At 41.3% G+C, this 18,469-nt stretch overlaps 1 protein-coding gene across 3 annotated transcripts in view; it reads right to left on the bottom strand.

The window, feature by feature from the left end:
• Window positions 1–9,566, bottom strand: part of Sec22a (SEC22 homolog A, vesicle trafficking protein) — a 62,348-nt gene extending 52,782 nt beyond the window's left edge. The window contains exons 1-3 of one of the 3 annotated variants that reach the window (XM_057764263.1): window positions 9,201–9,282; window positions 5,188–5,333; window positions 1,908–2,106 (exon numbers count right to left, since the gene is read on the bottom strand). In XM_057764263.1, the coding sequence (XP_057620246.1) occupies window positions 1,908–2,089 (182 nt within the window). In that variant the 5' untranslated portion in view covers window positions 2,090–2,106; window positions 5,188–5,333; window positions 9,201–9,282. The other 2 variants (XM_057764264.1, XM_057764265.1) reach the window with 2 other exon arrangements.
• Between the last annotated feature and the right edge of the window lie 8,903 nt (window positions 9,567–18,469).

Genomic DNA, 18,469 nt, shown 5'->3' with positions numbered 1-18,469 from the left:
CTCCAGTATTCCACCTCAGCAGGCTTGACCATTATTCCTGTTCAACATTTTCTTTCTCATTTGTACATTTATTTTCCTACTTCACTCTGTAGTACCAAGTTGACCTCTGAGCCTTATTTCTCTTAAACTTTCTGTTTTACTCCATGTTCTATGGTCTTAGGTTTTTGTTTTGTTTGTTGGTTTTTGAGACAGAGTTTCACTATGTAGTCCTGGCTGGCCTGGAATTTACAGATCTGCTAGCCTCTGCTTCCTGAGTGCAGAGAGTGAAAACATGAGCCACTTCCCACCTTTGTTTGTTTTTTAACCAAGTGACTTTCTTCCTTCAAACCTGTAGCACTAACCTACATACAACCTACTGTATCAAAATAACTTCCCTCAGTTTGAACTTTCAGAGCAATCCAGGATCTGGTCCCACACTAGGTATTAAACCTGTCTCATAGCTACCTGCAAATCTTCATCCCCTAGCACCACGTCAGACAACTTAGCACACCTGCATGCCATGCAGCAGCACATAGCTGCTTCTGCCTCCCTTCCCTAAACTTGGATGTCCTGCTTTCGGTGAATTTTAATTCTTCAAAACATAGAGTCTTATCTTAATAATAATAAAACATTTTGCTCATATAGCCTACATGGACCATGTCATTATCTGGCTTCCTTCTACGTTCAAATTAGCATCACAGACCCCCAAGTTAACTGATCTCTAATTGTTTCATATGGATGCTGTTCAAAGCGATCTCATTTGTTTTCACATAATTACAAATCATAAACTGACTTCCAAATCTAAATCTCCCACATTTGTCCTCTTTCAGGACAAGCTTCAGGATCACACATTCAGCCAACTGTGCCCCTTGAATGGCTGATAGGAATGTCAGATTTAACATGTCCAAACAGAACTTTTATCAATGAAATGCAATTAACCTCTCTAGTCTTCTAATTTTAGCCTCATTATACATGCAGTTTCTAAGGCCAAAAATCTACATATGATTCTTTTCTTTTTCCTCACATTCTCAAAGTCTATAAGGACCATGTATGGGTGTTAGGCCCAAAATGTAACCCAAATCCAGCTACTCCTCTTTATTATCACCCCAGTCAAGTTGTAGTCATCATTTCTAACAGTCTCTCCTACCCATCACTGTTTCTACACAGTCTCCCTTACACTCTTGAAAGTGGCTAGTACAACCTACTCAGAGCTAAAACCAGATCATACAATTCTCCAGCATAAAATTCCCCAATAAGTTCCTATTGCATTAGGATTAATAAAGTAACAGACTCATCATGGCCTAGAGGACCCTATCTTTCTGACCCCAAGTTCTGCAACTTGACCAATTCCCCACAATGCTTCAGCACCACTGGCTTTACTTCTATCTTTTAAGATGTATTAAAGGGCTTCTCCACTAGCTGTTGCTCCAGCCTTACTCCTTATTCATAGAACCCTTCATGTAACTGCCTTCCTTTTCATTTTTATAATTTCTGGTCAAATCTCATTCTTCCTGGAGGACTCAATCACCACAGTCACACTCTATCCTATCACCCAGTCTTAAAGGATAGACAGATGGATAATCTGCCCTTCCAAGAGGACAAAACTTTACTTATTAGCATTTTCCCATACAATCTGCCTGCTACAATCTTGAGCACGTAAGTACTCTAATAGTTACTGGGCAATTTATAAGAAGCATTATGTGCAAAAATAATATAAAGTTTTCTAAAGCCAGAAACAAATTCAGAGAATCTGCAAAAAGGTTGCTAGCATCAGGACTTCTACTTAATGTAAATTCAGAATATGACTGTTGACTTGCAAGTTCTCCTGAGTTAATAAAAATGTATTTCTATTGCAACCACTTAAATTTCATTAAAGTAACAACCTCTAGGCAAGTGACTAATGACAAAAACTTCCATAACAGTCTTACTTGATGTTATAATGTCCAGTTTTCAGTGTACATCTATCAGGAAGTTGTGCAAGTTTCCTGGAGAGCATCTTAAAGTACTTTCTGCATTCCTGCACTCCTGTGCCCTGCTCATAATCAGTAGATGCAGACAGTGGCAGTCCATCTCTGACACGAATGACGGAGGCAGATAAAATCATAGACATTTCAATCCACAGAAGACCTAAAATAAAATGAAAAATAAAAATCAAGGCCAACAAAGCACTTATAAGACTTTCTAAATTAGTCATAATAGTACTTATGAGAGTATTAATAAAAATAATGATACAATATATTTCAACAACCTTTTACTTTAACAAGCTTTAGTTAAGCTTGTTACAAGTAAAGTATATATAAAAATATATAGAGAGTCGGGCGGTGGTGGCGCACGCCTTTAATCCCAGCACTCGGGAGGCAGAGGCAGGCGGAGCTCTGTGAGTTCGAGACCAGCCTGGTCTACAAGGCCTAGTTCCAGGACAGGCTCCAAAACCACAGAGAAACCCTGTCTTGAAAAACCAAAATAAATAAATAAATAAAAATAAATATATATATATATAGGATGTATATGAATATTTGCCTACACATGTGTTATGTGAACTATGTGCATATCTGGTGCCCTTAGAAAACAGAGAGGGCACTGGATAAGTTGGAACTGGAGTTACAAATAGTTGTGAGCAGCTACATGGGTACTGGGATCTTCTGTAAGAACAACAAATGCTCTTAACCACTGAGCCATCTCGCCAGGCCACAAACAAGCTTTTGAAAATAACATTTTCACGCTGGGGAGATTGCTGAGTGGGTAATACTTGTAGGACAAGCCATCTGATGACATGAGTTTGGCTTCCAGAAAACATGAAAAATCAAGACATGGTTATAAGAGTAAATACCTATAAACCCTGAGGGCTGCTACAGGTAAATGGGAGGTGGAGACAGAAGAGTTCCCAGAAGCTCTGAGACCAGCTAGCTCAGTATACACAGCAGTGAACAAGAGACCGTCTCAAGGTGGGAATGCAAGAACCAATACCTTAAGTCAGTGATTTCCAACCTTCCTAATGCTATGACCCTTTAATACACTTCCTCATATGGTGACCCCAACCATAAATTATTTTCATTGCTACTTCATAACAGTAATTTTGGATTGTTATAAATTGTAATGTAATATCTGTGTTTTCTGACAGTCTTAGGCAACCTCTGTGAACGGGTTCTTTGATCCCCACAGGTTGCGAACCATTGCCTTAGGTTATCCTTTGACCTCCACACATACACTGTGACACACACATGCTTCACCCCTACTGGTCAGTGTTCATAGTGCTAGAAAGTGCTATAAAGACTACTGGAGAAAGGTAATAGTAAATTTCACCTAGCTATGAATCTTGCAAACTCTAATAATGATCTGCCTACAGGTTATGACCAGAGGGGCAATAGTGGCAGAATATTATGGAAGTAATCAATCTTTTTTTAATTGAATTTAAGGTCCACTCCATGAAATGGAACCTACCTGACAGTGTTAATGAGGACAAGAACCTGAGACAGATAGGTCATGGGCCTATGGGAAAACCTACTATTATTATTCTGTTAAATGGATACTGAAGTAAAACCACCTCTATACCCATAGAGTGCACCATTCAACCCCCATCAGAGAAGCTGCTTCTTAGAGTAGATGACAACGTGTAGAAAATGAGAAGCTTTGGTGCACTCAGCCCTAAATGGGCGCCATTTGTTGTAGTCATAGACTGCTTGTTCATTCCTGGTCACCCAGACCCGAAATAATTACACAGAAACAATATTAATTACAACCCTAGCCAATAGCTTAGGCATATTTCTAGCTAACTCTTATATTTTAAATTAATCCATTTCTATTAATTTATGTATCACCATGAGGCTCATGGTTTACCAGTAAGGTTCTCCAGTGTCTGTCTCCTTAGATAGTTACATGGTGTCTTTCCAACTCCACCTTCTTTTCTCCTCTATCTCTGCTTGGAATTCCCACCTTGCTCTATTCTGCCCTGCCATAGGCCCAAGCAGCTTCTTTATCCACTAACCAATAAAAGCAACACATATACAGAAGGACTTCCCACATTGTTACCTGTTCCCTCAAAGCTCAGGGATCTATGTAGGAGAGGATGAGGGTGGAGGATGACTTCAAGGAAGAGATGCAACAGGGGAGATGTACATATGGAGCTCAAAAAGACTGTGATAGCATGCACAAGAAGTGCACAAACTCAAGCTAGACAAAATCCAGCCAAGAAGCTAACAGCAATCAATAGTTGCTGGTAGAAGAAGATTAATCTAGTTCTCTTCAATGGGGGTGACACTGAGCGTAGTATCAACCACACTCCAGGCAAGCCCCATGCTCAAGAACACAAATGGGACTCCTTGTTTTTTTTTTGTTGTTGTTGTTTTGGTTTTAGTGGGCCTTTTGTCTTTTGAGAAACTCAGTGTGATGGTGCACACCATTAATCCCAACACTCAGGAGGCAGAGGCAGGCAGATCTCTGAATGTAAGGCCAGCCTGAACTACAGATCAAGTTCTAGGACAGTCAGGGATCCACAGAAAAACCCTATTTTAAAAAGAGAGACAGAAGGAAGAGACAGAGAACATGAAGTTGGGAGGGTAAGGAAGTGGAGGAGGACCTAGGAAAAGGGAGAGGGGCAGGGAAAGAATATGGTCAAAATATATTGCATGAAATTCTCACAGAATAAATTCAAAATAAAATAAATTTGTTAAAAAATAAAAGTATTAATAGTAATTATAGGTGATTGATTTAGAGACTTGTTTTGCTACATAGCCCTGGCTGACCTGGAACTCACTATGTAGCCCAGGCTGAATCAAACCCACAATAGGTCTCCTGACTCAGCCTCTTGGATACTGAGTTTACAGGTGTTCACCACTATGCTCCGTAGAAAATTTAACCTTACCCCAAGGAAAATAATCATATAGTCAGATAAAAATGTAAATGGATACCCTTACAATCAAATAATTTAAAATAATCTAAAAATCCAATATAGAGTGACAAGTAAATAAATTATAGTATACCCATATGACAGAATACAACAATATAAAGCTTTCTAAAAATAAAAGTTTAACAATGTGTTAAATCCTGATGTGATGAGCTAAAAAAATTTGAAGCAGGATAAAAACTTATTTTCAAGTGACATATAACTACAATCTTAACACTTAGGAAGGCAGAAAAAGAAGAATTGTGAGTTGGAGGGCAGATTGGGTTATATCACAAGGTCCTGTGCTGTGGGACAATGGTCTGTACCTTGTCACTTGTATTATTTTTAATAAAATGCTGATTGGCCAGTAGCCAGGCAGGAAGTACAGGCGGGGTGATGGCGACCAGGCAGGATGTAGACGCATGGCAATAGGAATTCTGGGAAGAGGAAAGTTTCAGTCTGCAGTCGTCACCTAGACACAGAGAAAGCCAGACACAGAGCAAGCAAGATGTGACTGCCTCACCGAAGAAAGGTACCAAGCCACGTGGCTAACACAGACAAGAATTATGGGCTAATATAAGTTATAAGAGTTAATAAGAAACCTGAGCTACTAGACGAACCAGGTTTATAATCAATGTAGACCTCTGTGTGTTTTCTTTGGGACTGAATGACTGAGGAACTGGGTGGGACAGAAACCTTGGTCAACAGTCCTGTCTTAAAAACCTTTTTCAGAAAAACATATATTCAGAGATTCCTAATAAACCAAAGAAATAGATTTCTAGTAAACAGATTAGAACACAGCTGTCAAGGTCCTAAAAGGTTGTCAGAGGGCCGTTTTTATTTATCAGTAGATAAAAATTGTTTTCTGTGGAGAAAAAGTTAACCCCTCTCCCCAAGCCCAGGGTGATTTTATTTATCATCCAAACCAATTAAAGAGAAAAAGGATCAATACCACCACCACCAAGAAACAACTAGGACAAATATCCAATGAACAACAAAACTAACTAATTTATAGACAGACTCTACTCACCTTAGGATAAAGGGTCTCTTTCAACTTAAAAATCATACCGCCCTTTAAAAAAAAAAAAAGTTTTACTTTGGATTCTTATGGGAGTATATTCCAAAAAAAAAAAAAAAAAAAACACACAGAAATATGCCTGTATGGAGGCCGAGCAAGGGCTAGTGTGAGGCAGATCTCTTGAGTTAAAGGTCAGCCTGGACTAAGGAGCTAGTTCTAGGACAACTAGGGTTGTTACACAGAGAAACCTTGTCTCGAGAAACAACAATGAAAAGATAACAGAAACCTCACAGGAAGTCCAAGGAGTGCTCAGCATTTCCTTCCAGCAGCAATTGTAGAGGAAAGAGTCGAAAGGGAGAGCCGCAAAGTCTAAGGGAAGTCCCCAAACAAACAACAGGACACTATCAGCCTCTTAAGCAGACCCCTCCTTCAGAAGGCTGTCAAGCAATGACCTGAGGCTCAAAGTGTCAGGAAGATATTTCCAAAACAATAGAATTCAAACAGAATAGTTTTCACACATACATTGTAACCAAATGCCCTCACTACCTCTTTAAAGACAAAGATGTTTTATGCTGGGGTCACTCATCTTTTACTTGAGTTAATCAAGTCTCAAGCATTAGCACTCAAGTATCACTTTCAGGATGCTTACCTTATCTGGATCTCACCTGTACTATTTCTTATTTGTCAAATATTAGTCTCTCAACTGGCTGCCTGTATTTTTAATAATAACGTCTACAAAATCAGTTTTGAGACATTAGGGTTTTTTTTCCCCCAAAATCTAAGTTAAAACAAGTAAATTTTTGTTCTATTTATATGTATATTAAATAGTTTGGAGGCTTGCTTTTTAAATGGTCCTTTGCTTATCAAATCATCTTATACCAAAGTTTAGGAAAACTAACTTGTTACATAACACTTTGTTAACTTGATAATTGCTGAAATCTGTGAGAATTAGAAGGGAGTAATTTGAGAATTGGCTGCATAATTGTGATGCTAAAGGTAGAGTCAGATTGATTGAACTTAATTGACCATATTAATTGCAATGCTCAGACAGGAGATTGAATGAAAAGGAAAAGAGTACAAAGGACCACCAGAATTTATTGTGATGTTTTGCCAATACTATCTTCCTCACTAGCAGTCCTTGCTGCTTGCTTCATTGTGAGCACCTGCATGCACACTATGTGTAAAACCTCAAGCTCCACAAGAGAATATGTCCATAACTAGAGACAGGGGTCCTAACACATGCGCAGATGTCAGTAACGTAAGTTCAGATAGGTAAGTATAACTTCAATCTCATAGATGAGAAAACCAAACTCACTTGCTCAAGTTCACCCTAGTACAACAGGACTGATACTTAAGCCTCACATCTCTTCATCACTAGGCTATAACCAGGAAAGCAACAAACAGCAAAAACTAAGTCATACATTTTAATTTTGATTTTCAGTTTAGACAAAGTTGTATAAAGTCCCAGCCTGATTTGAGCTCACTATGTAGTCAAGGCTTACCTTGAACTCCTGATCCTCCTGTCTCCACCTCCCAAGTGCTGGGATTACAGGCTTGAGTCATAACACTTGGCTCAGCTATCATTTTAAAATAATAATAAATGGGAACATTTTCTTTGAAAGGCAACACAATATGTTAATTAGAAAGTCAAATCAGGCTGGGGAGATGGCTCAGTGTCTAAAACACTTACTATGCAATCCTGAGGACTCATGTTCAGATCTTAAATTCAGATCACTAGAACTTAAGTGAAGACTAGGCAAACCAGGTAATCCCAAAAGAGATAAGTTCTCCCAGGCAGGTCAGGAGATGTGAAAGTTCCAGGTTTAAAAAAGACCCCATCTCAATTAAGTGGAGGGCAGAGAAGACACTGGAAATCAACACCCAACCTTCATCCACACCTGCACACACCAGTGTGCCAACACACATCTTAATGTACATACAGGCATACTCATGCACTAACACAATGTGCAAAATAAACAAATAAGTAAACAAGTAAATAAAAAGAAGTCATATTCTCAGACTTAAATCCAGGCTCTACTACATGCCTTACACATTATCTTGACTTAAGCTTTGCTTTCCAAACTTCAAGTCCCTCAGCTCTGAACTATGGCAAGAGTAGACCCTATCTTAGGTGGTTCTCTTTAAGATCTAATAGCCTTCTCCTCCTACACTCATGAAAAACACCTGGCACTGCCTGTAATTTAAGTATTTTGCTGGGCTTTCTATGGACAGGTTACCTACATTCTATGGACCAAGTACATCACACACCTCATGTAAGTCTTCCAGGAACCTGTGAGGTTAGGTATTAGTTTCATTTTGCTTTGGAGGAAACACAAGTTCCAAAAGTTTAAGTCATCTGTTCAACTCCTAGACGAAGAAGTAGGGAGTGTGGTTCTAACATCTCCATCAAACATTGCCTCTAAACATACCCACACTTCTTAACTGCGCAGAGAGGAAGATTCACAAGAATCTTTGACAGAAGTTTTTCATACACCATCCTAAAAATACTTAAACTTGAGGCAGTCTTTAAAGTACTAAACTGATGTGATCGTCTTGGAAAAGCCCAATGTCTCAATAACTTTGGACACGGTCACGGGTGTCAGGTTCAGTTCCCAACCTTCCTCTACACGCCAGAAGCTAAGTAATGTTTCAGATACCGCCTAACTTCTCACAGTGGTAGCAAATGAGTGGGTACCAGTTACATGGAATGTGATTCCTTTTTAAAAACATGGGTATTGAGCCGGGCGGTGGTGGCGCACGCCTTTAATCCCAGCACTCGGGAGGCAGGCGGATCTCTGGGAGTTCGAGGCCAGCCTGGTCTACAAGAGCTAGTTCTGGGACGGGCACCAAAATTACAGAGAAACCGTCTCGAAAAACCAAAAAAAAAAAAAAAGGGGGGGTATTCTGCTCATCAATTAGGATTGACCCAAGGACGCCTGGCTCTGCCCTAAGTTAAGCACAGGTGGGGCGGGTTCTGAAGAGTTCCACCTGCCCCGAGTGATGCTGATCCCGGAAGCTAAGCAGCAGGCGATCAAGTCTTACGCAGCTTTTACTGACAAGAGAGATTCTCAGGCAAGCTACAGTTTGGCCTCCTCGGGAGATCCCCACTTGTGGAGCCAATTGTTCAGATCTCTTTTCTGCCACATAGTGTCGCAAAATACCATTAAACAGGGCCTCAAGGGGTTTCCCAGAGCCAACGTGGGCGATCTCCAACCTCAGTGCCCATTCAGACTCCACAATGGGCAGGGTACGCCACTGGTACAAGCTACCCCGCCCAAAAGGAACTAAGAATGCCACCTCAAGCTCTCTCGGGCTACCTACAAGACCGGGTGAATTCGTGTGCTTCTGACGTCTGGGGCCAAGGAGTCCGCTCGCTGGCGGCCTGGGGTACCCGCACTCCCCATCAGTCGCCCCTACTCCGGCCGCCCATCCTGGGACAGGCCTGCCAAACAGCAACCGCCGCCCGCGCGGCTATCAGCCTTAGGTCGCAGGGACCCGGGACGCGCACACCCGCCCTCTAAGCTCCGCGGCCAGCGCCGCCCAGCTCCAGCTCCGGCAGTACCGGTTAGGACGAGGTGGAACGCCGAGAGCGGCGCGAGCGGCAGGTCAGAGCTCCCGGAGACCCCGAGGAAGCTGGAATGAGGGGCCGGGCCGTACCTGTCGCGCTGGGACCCGCCGCTCCGAGTGACGCGCCACGCAGTGCATTCTGGGGCTGGGAGGGGCCTCCCCGCGGGGTTGCCCAACGTGGCTGGGGCGGGCGGAGCTCGCGCGGACCAATCGGGATCCGTGGGAAGCACCCAATGATCCGCCCCCTTCCGAGGCCCGCCCCGTCCCCGCCCCCTCCAGCGGAGATTGGCAGGTTCTTGCACACCTGCAACGGAGAATGCCTAGACTCCTGAGAACAGAATTATGCTGTCCCTCGGAAATAAGGCTAATCTCCTTCACCTGCTCTTTTGTGTCTGGAAGCAGTTTAATGCGCCACACGGGACAGGTGAACAGAGAAAGGACCTTCCCCCGTCAGCCACGACACAAAGAAACTTTCCAAGACAGACGAATGCCCAGTAGCCTCTCCTAGCCTTCTCGAGGTCATGTATTATTGGACAATACTGTCTATCAAGTGGCAAGCAGCATGTTAAGCATGTTATACAGGAATGTACACAGTACTCTTTTTAAGGTGTAATAGGAGCAAGAAGCATTAGATTAACATTGTTACAGAAATATACATTGTGATTGGTACAGTGAAGAAAAAATTAATAGGCACAATGATGAATTAATTGAGGAGTGTCAGGGAAGAACTCCCTGAATAAGTGCCTTTTAAGGTCAAGGTGTATTAAGGTACCTTTAAGAATGTTCTAGACCCAGGAAACATGGTTTCTTAGAGTTTGAATTGTTATAGGAAGATGTGCTGATTGGTATCTGTCAACTAGATACAAACCTTAACATAGACGGAAGAGGGAATCTTAATTGAGAAAATGCCCCCGTAAAATTGGCCTAGGGGCAAGTCTGTAGGATGTTTCCTTGATTGGTGATTGATGTAGGAGGGCCCAGCTCATGGTGGGTGGTGCCATACCAGGGCAGGTGGCCCTGGCTTGTACAAGAAAGCAGGCTGGGTGCTGGAGAGATGGCTCAGTTGTTAAGAGCACTGGCTGTTCTTCCAGAGGACCTGGGTTCAGTTCCCAGTACCCACATGGGCACTCACAACTGTCCGTAATTCCAGCTCCAGGGGACCTGGCATCTTCACACAGACACACATGTAGGCAAAACACCAATACACATAAAATAAAATAAGTAAGACTTTAAGAAAGAAAAAGGAAAAAAAGCAGACTGAGCAAGCGATGGGAGGAAGCCAGTATCAGCACCCTCCATGGCTTCTACTTGAGTTCCTTCCTCCAGACCCCTGCCTTCAGTTCCTGCCCTCACTTCCTTTCACAGATGACATAAACTTTTTCTAGCCCAGGTTTCTTTGGTCACCGTGTTTAATCTTAGCAATAGAAATCCCAAAACAGGGAGTATGTAGGAGCAAGAAGTTTAGGCTGAGGTAAGGCAAGGGCTAAACTCTCTTTGGCTACTTTATACACAGTTCAGACTGTACTCAACAGCAAACTCTAAGAACAATGAGGAGCTAATAAAGGCTGTTAAGTGGGATCTGATTTACATACTTTAAAGCTCATTCTACTGTTTCTGAGGAATAAATTGTTGGAGGGCAAAGAGGGTTACAGATGGGCCAGTTTGGAGGCAGTTGTCTTGGTCAAGGCCACAAATGATGGCATCTTAAATTAAGATAATGGCAGTAGAGGCAGAAAGAGATGGATACTTTCAAGATATGAATAAATCATAGATGGAATTCATGGGACTTAATGGACTGATTTTTGGAGCAGGTCAAAAAAAGAGGAATATTAAAGATGGCTTCTGAGGTAACTAGATTGGTTAAGAGGTCATTTAGATTTACAAAGAGTAGCAAATGTGTGGAGCTATGTTAAATTTGAGAGACCTATAAATGGGAATGTCAAGAAGCAGTTTTGGATAAGTGTGCCTAGGGCTCAGAGGGAAGATCTGAACTAATTATGCCAGTTCTTAGTATGAATTAACACAGAATTCCACTCTGAGATATGCTTGCAACAGAAATGGATTCGTGTGTGTGTGTGTGGAGGGGTGACTCAGCAGTTAAGGGCAATCTGCTCTTGCAGAGGACCTGGGTTTTGGTTCCCAGCACACACACAGAGGTTTTGCTTTTAAGCAGTTTAGATGTCGCGGTCCCCCTCGGCCAGCAAGAAGGACGCAACACCGGACCTCTTCCTGCTGCAGTTTATTCAGGACCTTTTGACAATGCGTTCTCTCTCTCCCTCTCTATCTACCTCCCCCCGCGGCAAACCTCTCCCAGCCCTTAAATAGGCACGGGCCGCCAACCCCGGATTGCCACCTGGGCACTGTCCATAGGTTCACGCATATGCAAGCAGCTGACGATCATTGCGTGATAATAGCATAAGTCAGGCCTAGTTGATATTAGGAGTTGATTATCACAGAGAGCACTCGCTTTTGGGATCGCGGAGGGCGGGAGCCAGAACCATCAGGTGCGACTCCACGCAGCTCTCTACACATTGCCATCAGGTGTGACTCCACGCGGCTCTCTACATTTAGAGATGGCTGAAAGTCAAAAAAACAAAACAAAACAACAATAACAACAAAACAGTGCAAAATATTATCTCTAGCCGGGCGCATGCCTTTAATCCCAGCACTCGGGAGGCAGAGGCAGGCGGATCTCTGGGAGTTCGAGGCCAGCCTGGTCTACAAGAGCTAGTTCTGGGACAGGCACCAAAGCTACAGAGAAACCTTGTCTCGAAAAACCAAAAAATAATAATAATAATAACAATTATCTCTATTTCTACACAAAAAAGGCTGGAGAGATGGCCCAATTAGCATAGGCTCTTGCTGTGAAAGCTTGATGGGATGAGTTAGAATTCTGGGACCCATGTAAAGATGGAAGGAGAGAACTGATCCACAAGTTGCCCTCTGACCTACACACGTGCATACGCACGCACACAAGCACACATGTCATGCACACACACACACAGTATACATATATACTAAAGTTAGCTGGGCCTGGTGGCACATTCTTTTAATCCCAGAACTTGTCTTTCTGAGTTTCAGAGCCTGGTCTAAAGAGTGAATTCCAGACCGGCTTGGACTACATAGTGAAATTTTGTCTCAAAACAATCAAGCAAATAAATAGCACAAGAAACTAACAAAGAAATAGATCTATGCTGCAAATAGAATCCAAAGATAACAAGTAATACTAACTTCACACTTCACATCAGAAAGAAAGAAAGAAAGCCAAACAGCAGAACAAAATCTAAAGTTCTGAAAAACACTGTCAACCTCAAATTTGCTGTCTGACAAAATTCCCTCAAAAAAAATGAATAGGAAATAATGATATCTGGCAAACAAAGAAAAATGAGAGAATTTGTTGTTACAATACCTGAAATTCAATGAGTGTTAACATTGTCCAGACTAGGCATGGTGGTACATACTGTTAATCACAGTACCTAAGAGGTGGACACAGGAGGATTGAGAGTTCGTGAACAGTTTCAGTTACATATCCACCAGTTTTTTATTAAAAAAAGAAAGAAAAGCTTTCAAATTAAATAAAAATGATTCTAAGCAGAAACTCAAAAAGAACCCAAAATAGGACTGGATAGAAGGCTCAGTACTGAAGAGAATTTGTTCTTGCAGAGGACGGGGTTCAGTTCCCAGTACTCACATGGCAGTTTTCAGCCATCCATAAATCCAGTTCAGGGAATCTAGTGCCTTCTTTACACCTCCACAGGCAGCAGGAATGAGCATGGTGCACAAACAAACATGTGAACAAAATAATCATACACAAAATAAATCAAAACAAATAAGAACCAAAAATAATCTTGTGAACCAAAAATAATCGTGTGAAACTAATGATTATTGTGAAATTATAGAAATACACATAAAGGTTCTTTAGAATTTTTTCTAATATAATCAGCCATTTAAATTAAATATATGTCAGCATCCTCACAAAGGAATGGGTAAGATACTTGTAGCTCAGCATCTATGGAGACCAGTGATGGGACCACCAGGGCCCTGTAACCCAAAGATGCTCAAGTCCTTTATATAAAATGTGCATATCCTCTTTACACTTTAAATCACCTCTAGTTTACTTATAATAACTTATACAGAGAGGTCACATAGCTAGCTACTAAAACTTGTTGTTTGGAGAATAAAACTATACATACTTAGTATGATGAAATTTCCACCTAAATATCTTAACTTTGAATCCATGGGTACAGGGCTTACAAGTATGGAAACTTGAGTGATACAAAGTTCTTATGATACACGTAAAGTGATATAATATATTTGAATATGGACTATAATACAAGTAAAACAGAGGTACCCAAAAGCTTATTAGTTGTTAAATGGAGTGCCAGAGACTAGAGATAGAGTGCAGAGGTTAAGAGTACTTGCTGCTCTTGTATAGGACCTTCTATAGAACCCGAGTTCATATGGCCGCTGGCAATCATATGTAACTCCTGTTTCATGGGCTCTGATGCCCTTTTCTGGCCTCCCTAGACAATATGTGCATGTGGCACCCAAGCACAAAGACAAAATACCCTTACACATAAAATAAGAATAAATCCTTGTTTTAATAGCGTACCATAAATAGCTCAGAAGAAGACAAGAATGTTGGTCATGGTGGTTCATGCTTGTAATTCCAGCACACAGGAGACTGAGCAGAAAGGTTGTCACAAGTTCAAGGTCAACCTGAGCTGTCCAGTGAGGTCTAGGCCACCCTAGATACACAATGCAACCCTGCCCCATTCCTCCCAAAAACAAAATAGGGAAAACTGGAACAAAACCCAATTCGAGCAGATATCAATCTGATATACTCAATCTCAACCACATGGACAGTTTATATGAAATATAAAAGCTCTCAACACTCCAAGTAAAAGGGAAATGTTATCATGTTGTATTTTTTAAAGGCACAAGCCAACCTATACTCTACAAGAGCTCTGCTTTAACAATGACAGCATAGCTATGCTAACAATGAGAACTCTTTTTAAAGAAAGGAAAACCCAATAGCTAAACAAAATAAAGTGAAACTAGCCATGTTAATATCAAAGGGAACACGCACGAGAACTGGGAACACCAGGTCGGAGAGTGAAAAGAAAAGCGCATAGAACAGACACCCATAAACTAAAAGGAGAAACAGACACCAGATTATCGATGGAGATTTCAGTATGCTTTCTTCTCTAGTGACGGAGGAAGTAGATGAAAGTCAGTAAGGATGTTGAAAATGAACAATTTACCATGGTGGCGTCTGTGGAATACTTCACTAGACAGCAGCCAAACTCAAGTTCCTTTCAAGTGCACTTAGAATATTCACCGAGGGAGATCACATTCAGGGACACAAAAATAATTTTAAGAAACGTGTGAAAGGCACATTCCCTGCCAGGGGTTTGGGATAATGCAAGTATATGAATCTTTTAGCGGGTATTGAATGACCCAGTGATTTAAAAAAAAAAAAATGTAATCGTATTGTGTGAGTATGTGCCACAGTGAAGACTTAGAGGAGTTGGTCTTCTCCTTCCGCCATGTGGGTCCTTGGGATTGAATTCAGTTTTGATGTCGGGCACCTTTACCCACTGAGCCATCTCACCAGCCCATAGCGTGGAGATTTTCTTCCCAGTTCATTGTTTTTTAATTTTACCTCAAAGGGAAAATGAAAAGACTTATAATTACTGAATTCTAATTAGAAATTCTGGAACTCTTCTCTGTATTTTCTAGGACTGAGCAAATGAGTACACACATGAGGAAAATAGCCGGGTCTCTTGTGTTAGGAAAAAGAATTAAAAATTAGTTTTTTTTAAAATGCCACCTTCGGTTAAAAATAAAAAAATTAAAAATTAAAAAAAAAACTAACAGAAATTGGAGGTGGTGCCATACTCACAGGACTAGGGCAGAGAAAGGACCATGTGAGTCTAAGTCATTGTGTGTCAAAAGTAAGGAAATGACAACAGATGATGGGGACATCCCAGAGGACAGGACCTTTCGCAGCTCAGTTCTTGGACAATGTGAACATTTTCTTAAATAACAGTTGCAATGTTTACAAGCCAACAAAGGGGGCAAACACCATAAATATCACAGTCAACTCTGGGAGGTGCTTCAACTCACTTCTCTGGGAATGAAGTGGCCCTCTCTTCCAAAGGGGAGGTAGCAAGATGGACTACAGCTAACACAGATGGTACACTCTGAAGACTCATCTGACTTGAAAGTCTACATCCTCCAGATTCACATTCTGAAGTTCTGATCCCCCGTGAGGGTAGGTGGAGACTGTATCTTTGGGAGGTAACGGAGGTTAGGTTAGGTTTTGAGGATGGAACCTGTCTCAGGGTTTTCTATTGCTGCGAAGAGACGCCATGATCACAGCAACTCTTAGAAAGAAAACATTTAATTGAGGGGTCTCACTCACACTTTCAGAGGTTCAGTCCATTATCATCATGACAGAGAGCATGATGGTGTGCAGGCAGAAATGCAGGCAAAACATGGATACACATAAAGTAAAATAAATCGATATAAAATAAACATGTTCTATAACTGTAGAAAAATTCAACCAGGAAACAATTATAAAGAAAATAAAGAAGAATTGACTTTGGACAAAGAAGGGGCATGAATGAAATGAAAAAATAAAAGCTCTTAAAAATAAGATAATACCTCAGAGGAAATAAAAGTATAAAACATGTTTACATTTTTTTTAAAAAGCTGGGCAGTGGGATCACATGCCTTTAATTCCAGCACTTGGAAGACAGAGACAGACAGATCTCTGTGAATTCTAGGCCAGTCTGGTCTCAAAGCAAGTTACAGGACAGCCAGAACTGTTATACAGAGAAACCTTATCTTAAAAAAGAAAAAAAAGATGAGCTCAATTAAAATTTAGACCACAAACTGAGGGAATAGATGTGAAATATGACAAGAAATGCCAACATGTCAATAAAAGAATAGAGAACACTCTCATTGCAATAGACATGGGACCTGGAGAGAGCTTTTACAAACGAACTTTAAGTGGCCAACAAATATTTAATGAGAATCAAAGGAAAATTAAATGTCCTTCCTTCCCAGTGGAAATTGTGTTTCAGAATAAACAAGCCTTCCCAGGTGAGGAGGGACAGCAGTACTTAATAGAACAATGGTATGTACCATATCCGGAAATAGAGAATGGGAAAATCATCATTTCTGAGCTAGTTAGAAACAAACCTAAGCTATTAGTCGAGCTTTCATAATCAATAATAAGTCTATGTGTCATTTTTTTAGGTGAGTGGGGGAGCTGGCTGGTGGGACAGAGAAAGGCTCCCTGCCCACTCACGTACCTGAACATGTGCAGTCACATACACAGGTAAACACAAAAGCTCCCCAGACAAGAACAGAGAACCTCAATGAAAAAAGTTGGCCTAATGCAGTGGGGGGTGGAGTAGGGTGAGAAAGACCGAGTTGTAAAAGCCTGTCTCTATAAAATTACATGCTGTGCTAACAACAGGAGCTATTTGGGATTGCTATAAAGAATTATAATGTGGAAGCATATAAAGTCAAAACAGAAAAGCCATCTCTCAGCGCTTGCAATTTTCCTTTTACTGGTTTAGTGAGTATTTTTCCATACCCAGCTTTTTTGGAAAAGGAGATCAAATTTTCCACCTATTATCCTACAACTTCTCTTAACAATATTTTGTGCACAATCCTTTCTACCCCATCTGTCAGCATGGGGTTTGTTTTATTCTTCTTAACAGCGGCAGATGGTGACATGGATGATCCGTAAGTTATTCCATCATTTCTATTAATATATGTTAGGTTCTTCCTCGTGCTGTTCTAAACATCGCAGATGCTCTTTGATCAATGTATTTAGCTAGGGCAGCTTTTTGGCCTGGCAGTTTTTTTTGGTCTAAAGCTGTGATTCCCAACCTGTGGGTCATGACCCTGGTGGGTTCAATAACCCTTTCATAGGAGTCGCTAAGATCATCAGAAGATACAGATATTTACATTATGATTCATAACGGTAGCAAAATTACAGTTATGAAGTAGCAATGAAAATAATTTTATAGTTGGAGGTCACCACGACATGAGGAACTGTATTAAGGGAGCACAGCACAAGGAAGGTTGAGAACCACTGGTCTAAGGGTATGTAGAGTTAAAATTTAAAACCACACCAATTGCTCTAAAAACTCCTATGCTGATTTCACTTCATTAGATTGCTCTCATTTCCCCACCCTCATCAGCTTAGACGCCTGTCATCAGGCTTTTAATCCTCTCCACACACCTAACCAATTAGAGTACATGCCTAATAGACATTAGGCCCTGGGTTCAGTCCCCAGCATACCCCTATCCAATGTGCCCCAACTGTAGTTCTTACATGATTAGTGAGTTTGGTAATTTTAAAGTATGTCTATTGGACAAATGTGTTTCCCATTTATACCTTATCTCTTGCCCCATCCCTTTGCCCAGGCACCACAGAGTACTATATATGTTTCTTCTCCTGTTTCTGAACTAGTCTGTCAGAAGCTGCTAGGAGAAAGGGTTCACCCAGCTCACAGCTCCAGGTTCAGTGGAACTGGTCACAGTCCCTCTGCAGCCACTACAGAGCAAACCCCAGTGCTCAGCTCCCTCCTCGTCTTCATCCAGTCCAGGACCTCGTCCTTGAAATGATGCCTGAAATGATGCCACCTTCTGTGGGCGGCTCTCCCTACCTCCATTAACAAAACCAAGATATTTTCCCGAAGTCAGGCCAAGATGCCTGTCTCCTGGGTGATTCTAAATTTTGCCAACTTAACAGTTAACACTAAGGATTGCAAGTGCTATTAATCTGAAGAAACCCAAGATTTAAAATAGCTTCTTTAGGCTGAGCCTGGTGGTGCAGGTTTGCAATTCTAGCTACTTGAGAATTTGAGGTAGGAGGACCATGAGTTCAAGGCATGCCTAGACTAGTCAGGTATGAGTAATTTACCAAGATATCTCTCTTCTCTCTCTCTCTCTCTCTCTCTCTCTCTCTCTCTCTCTCTCTCTCACACACACACACACAC

Source organism: Chionomys nivalis, chromosome 3 (assembly GCF_950005125.1).
Source record: "Chionomys nivalis chromosome 3, mChiNiv1.1, whole genome shotgun sequence".
Classification (NCBI taxonomy): Eukaryota; Metazoa; Chordata; class Mammalia; order Rodentia; family Cricetidae; genus Chionomys; species Chionomys nivalis.
Note: the sequence above shows the minus strand (reverse complement) of the source record. Positions and strands in the feature narration are given on the sequence as shown.